The 6,556-nt window shown below is 54.5% G+C and overlaps 1 protein-coding gene across 1 annotated transcript in view; it reads right to left on the reverse strand.

Annotated features, from left to right (window-relative positions):
• The window catches only part of CACNG8 (calcium voltage-gated channel auxiliary subunit gamma 8), a 32,961-nt gene extending 26,411 nt beyond the window's left edge, over positions 1-6,550 (reverse strand). Inside the window, exon 1 of the mRNA XM_004715674.3 lies at positions 6,292-6,550. Coding sequence (XP_004715731.3) covers positions 6,292-6,469 — 178 coding nt within the window. The 5' untranslated portion in view covers positions 6,470-6,550. The remainder of the gene's footprint in view (positions 1-6,291) is intronic.
• Positions 6,551-6,556: the final 6 nt, after the last annotated feature.

Raw genomic sequence — 6,556 nt, forward strand, 5'->3', positions numbered from 1 at the left:
CTCCAACGACGTGTAAGATCCTGCGAGGCTAGGGCCCTGCTGCTCCGTGAGTACCCTCCTGCTCCGCGCCCCCCTCGCTCGCTGTGCCCCAGAAACCTGGCTGCCCCCACTTGGCTTGGGCTGTCCCCTTGGCCTAATGTGCTCCCTCTCGGATGTCCACGTGAACCTTTTTCTCAGCAAAACTTCCGGAGCCTCTGTCTCTACCTGTGCCCACAAACACCTCTGCCCGTCCTCCCCTCCCTCCCTGCCAGAGTCCCTCCCGACCCAGAGCCACCCCAGAGGACAGGGTAGAGCTGCCCCTGGGGGATTCTTGGAACTGTCACTCTTTCCAGGAGTAGAAAGCCTCGTCTTTCTCCCCAGGAGCAGCTGGTGGACTCGAACTGCTGAGGATGCAATTAGCGGCCTGAGGAGTCAACTGTTCGGCCACCAGGGTCCCTTGGGTGCTGTCTCCCTGCTCTCCCTGGTGATCCACGATGGCGCAGTGAGGTAAGTGCCTGGCTGTTAACTGAAAGCTCTGGGGCTCAAACCTACCAATCCCTCTGAGGGGGAAAGAGGAGGCCGTGAGTAAGCTCTCTTAAGGATGTGCAGTCTCAGACCCCACAGGAGTGCAGGCAGTTCTCTGCTCTGCGGGGCTCCTGGGGGACGCTTGGCCTTTGGATCTGGGGGCTGGGAAGGTCTTGTTTCCGGCTCAGTGTCCTTTCCCGGCTGTGTGACCCTGAGCAAGTGGCTTAGCCTCTCTGAGCCTCAGTTTGCTCTGCGGTCACACAAGGGCGGTGCCCACCTCGCAGGACTGATGTGCATGATACCCATTCGGGGCCTTATGGTGCTGTGATGGTTGGCCAAAACTGAGCCTGACCCCAGCGTGGCAAGCCCGCCTGAGAGGTTTGCACTGTGTCTGTCCGGGCCCATCTCCCAGAATGGTTTTGCCAGGCCTTTCTTCCTAGTCTGCCTCAGGCTCCAAGCTCCCCTGAAACCTGTTTGGCAGCATGGCAACACCCGAGACTTTTCTGACAGTCGGGTGGTGCACTCAGAATCTGAAAGGTCAGGCCTGCTGGCCAGATAAGAGTCTGGGGAGGCCGCCGAGACTGGCCCTCGGTCATCTGCTAGGCCCGCAAGGGCACGCCTCATCTTCCCACCCCCCACCATGGCTCAGTTCCAACCACAGACGGTCTACAGGGGAGCAACACACCAGAGTGGTGAGTAGCGCACATCCTACCACGGGTGAGTGACCTGTTGAGATGGACAGGGCAGTGTGTGCCCAGGGCGCCATCCGGCAGGGTTTGGGGAGGAGGAGGAGGAGTGGAAACAGGAACCGGGGAGGAAGTAGAGTGAGGGGTGGTGCACTGAGAACACAGTGATCAATCAGATGGGACCTTCTTTGTGAGACTCGGAGAACTGATCTACTTGGCAAACCTTCCCCCAACTCATGGTAAAAAATTAAAAAAAACGTATGATATATATTTTTAATGGAAAGGAAAAGCCGATGGAGCAGTTCAGCATGACAGCACATTTCTCCTGGTTCTTTTTGCAAGGCAGGGGGGCTAACTTCCACAGGCTGGTGCCCCCAGGAAGGAGCACAGTGCTTGAGTGCTTGGCCACTAACAGAAAGGCCAGTGGTTCAAACCCACCAGCGGCTCCATGGGAGGACAATGAGGCAGTGTGTTCCCACACAGACCACCACTCCCAAAGACCCACAGGGGTGGGAGTGGGGGCTTGATTCTGCCCTGGAGGGTCATGGTGACCACCCAAGGAGGAGTTTTGGTACTTGCTGGTCTTTCGAGGTGCCCATGGAGCTGTGAGACTCCTGCAGGTGAAAAGGCTGCAGACGCAAAGCAGCCAGTCACACGCACACAGTGGGGCTAGAACTCAGACGCTCTGCTCCCCAGCCCAGGGCCTGAGCAAGAAACAGTGAAGCCAAGAGTGTGGCCAAGACGGGGCAAGGGAAGAGGGAGGAGAACGGACAACAGAGGGTCTACCTGGAGGCAGGACGAGGGGGAGGGGACACAAATGAAGACAAGAAAAGCGTGGGTCCTCCGAGTCCAGGAGAGGCACGGCGTCACCTCCACCAACGACTGCCACCTCGGTCATGAGACCGCGAGAACTAAAGGGGGCCTGACTCCCGTGTACAGAGCAAAGCTGTGCTCCAGAGGGCTCTCAAGGGGCTCTAATCCTCAGGTCAGACGTTCAAACCCACCAGCTGCACCGAGGGAGGAACGAGGAGGCTGTTCCTGTGCAGTAGTTAAGCGCCCTACTGCTCACCACAAGTCTGTGGTCCCAGCGTTCCCAGCAGCTCTGTGGGAGGGAAGACCTGGGGCTCTGCTTCCATACGGATCCCCCAAACCGGAGTGGGGAGGGAGGGCATCAAGGGAGCTGATGCCAAGGAGTTCAAGAAGAAAGATGTTTGGAAACCGAAGGTGCTAGCTAGCCATTGAACACTGCTGCTTGAGATGGCGCTGGAGCTATGGGGTGTTATGACCTCTGTAAGAGCTCCCAGTAAAAGGATTAAAAACAAACAAGCAAAGCAAAAACCCACAACGACTGAGTGGATTCCAACTCAGGGTCACCCTGCTGGACGGAATGGAGCTGCCCCTCCACCCCCCAACACACACACACACACCCCTGTGTGGCAGCTGGCCAGAGCCAAACCAAACTCACTGCCTTCCAGCCGGTGCAGACTCAGCAACCCTCCAGGACGGAGTAGAGCGGCCCCTGGGGGTCTCTGAGACTCTAACACATTGGTTCTTAACATTATTTTCATTGCTACTTTGTAACTAATTTTGCTACTGTTATGAATCGACTGAACCATGTGAAAGGGTGGTTTGACTCCCAAAGGGGTCTCGACCCACAGGTTGAGAACCGGTGCTCTAACGCTTTACAGGAGGAGAAAGCCTCTGCTTTCTCCCTCAGAGCAACTGGCGATTTTGAACCTCTGACCTTCTGATTAGCAGCCAAACATTTCATGTACTGACTGCACTGCCAGGGTGCCCGACCCCCTAAGGATTAAAGCCTGGAAAACTCCGTAGGGCAGTTCTTCTTTGTCATACCAACCCCACCCCACTGCCATCTCCTCGCTCTGATTCGTAACAATCTGATATGGGGGTTTCCTAGAATTGTGAACCTTCACGGGAGCAGACAGCCTCCTCTTCCTCCCTCAGGCTGGCTGATGGGATTGAAAGGCTAACCTTGTGAGCAGCAGGTCAGCGCTTAACCCACCGGACCACCAGTCTCCCTCATTCTATCCATTGACCTGGCAGACCCTTAGCCACGATCTTATGGGAGCAGACCACCGGGCCTTTATTGTGAGGCATGCCGGGGTAGCTTTGAGCTGCCCGCTTTTCTGCTAGCAGCGGAGTGGTGGACCCAGGACACCACCCAGGGGTGCCCCGGGGTCAAGATACGATGGGGTTGGAGGAATTGATATCAAAGACTCAGGTAGAAAGAAAATGTTCTGTCCTGTTTTGAAAGGAAAAAAAATGTTTTGAGCAGGATGATGGCAACATAGGTACAAATGTGCTCGACACAATGGAGGGATGGATTGTCAGAAGAGCCGTCAGAGCCCCCAACAAAATGATTTATTAAAAAAAAAAAACTTGGGAAAAAAGAGTTGCTGATACCAAGGGCTCAATAGAAAGGAAATGTGTAGAAAAGAATGATGGCAACAGATGTACAAACATGCCTGATACCGTCGATGCATGGATTATAATCAGAGTTGTAAGAGCCCCCAATAAAATAATCTTTTAAGAAAAAAAGCAACAGCTTATACAGCGCTGAAAATGAAAACAAAACAAAGCAAACAAAAAACGATGCATGGTCCACGTTGCAGGGTACACCAAGGTCAATAGACTAACACAGCCCACAAAGACAATGACTAACACAGCCCACTAACAAAAGACTAACACAGCCCACTAACACAGCCCACAAAGATGCTCAACATCCTACTCTGGTGAGACCTGAGCCATCAATGGTGGAATGACCAGTCTCCTTGAAGACCTCCCGAAGGAAAAAAGAGTGCAAGTACATCAATGAGCCCAATAGATGAATGATGGACCACTCCTGTCTCCACAACCCTGAGACCAGATGAATGAGAGGATGCCAGCTACCACCCCAACTGCTCTGAAGGGTACCACAGTAGAAGGTATTAAGTTGAGTGATCCAAAAAATGTGTAATAATTGTTATAAGAGCTGAAAGAGCCCCCAATAAAATGATTTTTTTTAATGTGGAACAAAACTCAAAATCGTTAAAAAATGTAAAACTGACGGGAACTGCTGGTTGGATAGAGGCTGGTGGCACCCCCAAGACAACGTCCCTTAGTCACCCTGCGGGTCTGGAAATGCGTTCACCCCACTGGCTCGATTTCCAACCAAAGAGTAAACCCAAACTCACTGCCATTCAGTTGATGCCAACTCAAAACGATTCAGGGTAGAACTGCCCGCTGTGAGTTTCCCAGAGTAGAACTCTTTACAGGAGTTGAAAGCCTCCTCTTTCTCTCTCAGAGAGCGGCTGGTGGTTTCAAACCAGCGACTCTGCAGCTCACAGCTCAAGACGTAACCGCGACACCACCAGGGCTCCTAGCCCAACAGTAGGCAGGTCTTTAAGGGCAATGATTCAAGTAGCGAGACCCACACACCTTAGCATCAGCCACCATTGGAGATTTTAGAAGGGCGGCATTCACCCAAGAACTAAGTTCCAGAAGGGTAGGATAAGAGGAGGGTGCAGGGTGAGCCCCGGGGTTACATCATGGGGATGAAGATGCAACCCACCGCGAGAAGCCAGATGTGTGTGAGCTCTTGCACGGGCAGCGGGTCTGCTCGACAAACCTCCACCCGATTACAATAAACCATCAAAGCATAAAGTAAGAGAAGCTCCGAAGACTGGGAAAGACAGGGAAAGAAAATATAATGCTTTGGGGATGATCCAAAGATGAAGATGTGGTGCCGAGGGGATACTGGGTTGCTGTGAAGGATGATGGGAAAATCCCAGAAGGGAGATGGCGGAACTACATGCTGAGACTGAATGAACACCCCCGATGGTGACATGGGAAGATGGGGGAAGAGGCAGGTGATGTGTCATCGGAGAGCCCCGGTGGCCAAGAGGTTCCACACTGGGCTGCCAACTGCAAGGTCAGCAGTTCAGTGCCACCGGACGCCCCGTGGGAGACAGGTGGGTAAAGACTTAGAGTGTCGCTTAAACACACACCATAAGAAGACAAATGACAAACAATCATATTGATGTGAATGAGGGGGAGCGCAGAGTGGAGACCCAAAGTCCATCTGTAGACAATTGGACATCCCCTTACAGAAGGGCCACAAGGAAGAGATGAGTCAGTCAGGGTGCAGTATAGCATCGACGAAACACACAACTTTCCTCTAGTTCTTTAATGCTCCCCCACCCCCAACCCACTATCATGACCCCAGTTCTACCTTACAAATCTGGCTGGACCAGACCATGTACAGATAGGAGCTGGAAACATAGGGAATCCAGGATAAATAAACCCCTCAGGACCAGGCATGTGAGTAGCAATACCAGGAGGGTAAAGGGAAGGTGGGGGTCGAAAGGGGGAACAGATCACAATGATCTACATATAACTCCCCCCAGGGGGACAGACAACAGAAAAGTGGGTCAAGAGAGATGCAGAGACACCCCCCACCCCACCCCACACACACACAGGACAGAGCATAGTTGTCCCCCCCAGGGCTTCCATGGCTGTAATCTTTACAGGAGCAGACAGCCTCATATGTCCCCAGAGGAGTGGCTAGTGGGTTTGAACCTCTGACCTTGAAATGTGCTGCCTCCCGAAATGTGCTGCCTGGGCTCCGATTGTCCCCAGGGCTGCAAGACCGGACCAGGTGGGTGGGGGTGAGGGGGGTGAAGAAAGGCCAGGAGCTTGGGTGCCCAGAGAAGAGACAGGGATGATAGTGGGGTGTGAATGGGGGAGGGGGGGGCTCTAAGAAGTTGAGTGGCGGGCTCTGGGGGACTGGATGGGGGGTTTCTAGGGGTGTGAATGAGGGTCTCTGGGGGTGTCATGAGAACTCTGGGCATGTGAATGGTGGTTGGGGGTGCTCTGCTGGGTGTGAGTGGAGACTCTGGGTTGAGTGGTGGGCTCTGGGGGATTGAATGGGGCTCGGCCCAGGGCATGAATGGGGAGCCCTGGGAGGCATTGATAGAGGGACCTGAGGGAGCATTCATGGGGGGTGGGTTGTGTGAGTGGGGGGCAGGTTCTGTGAGTGGGGGGCCCTGGGCAGAGAAGGGGGTAGGGGGCTGGGAAGGGCAGTGGTCCGAGGCAGGCCTACCTTCCAGGCAGCAGATCCTCCATAGACCAGAGTGCGTGAGGCCCCCAGGGTCCTTCTTGTCGCTGGCCCCTGGCCCGCGGGAGGGCGGCCCGTCGTCGCTGCCGGCCGTGAGGTTGGTGGTGTTGCAGATGAAGGCGCGCGTGTACAGCCAGTAGTCGGTGCTGATGGCGATGGTCATGAGGCCGAAGGCGGCGAAGGCGCCCACCGTGGTCACCAGCACCTGCAGCCCCTTCTCGCACCACAGCCCCCGCTCCTCGTTCCAGCG

This window comes from Echinops telfairi, unplaced genomic scaffold (assembly GCF_000313985.2).
Source record: "Echinops telfairi isolate 266 unplaced genomic scaffold, ASM31398v2 ScPeMD7_655;HRSCAF=1070, whole genome shotgun sequence".
NCBI classification, from domain to species: domain Eukaryota; kingdom Metazoa; phylum Chordata; class Mammalia; order Afrosoricida; family Tenrecidae; genus Echinops; species Echinops telfairi.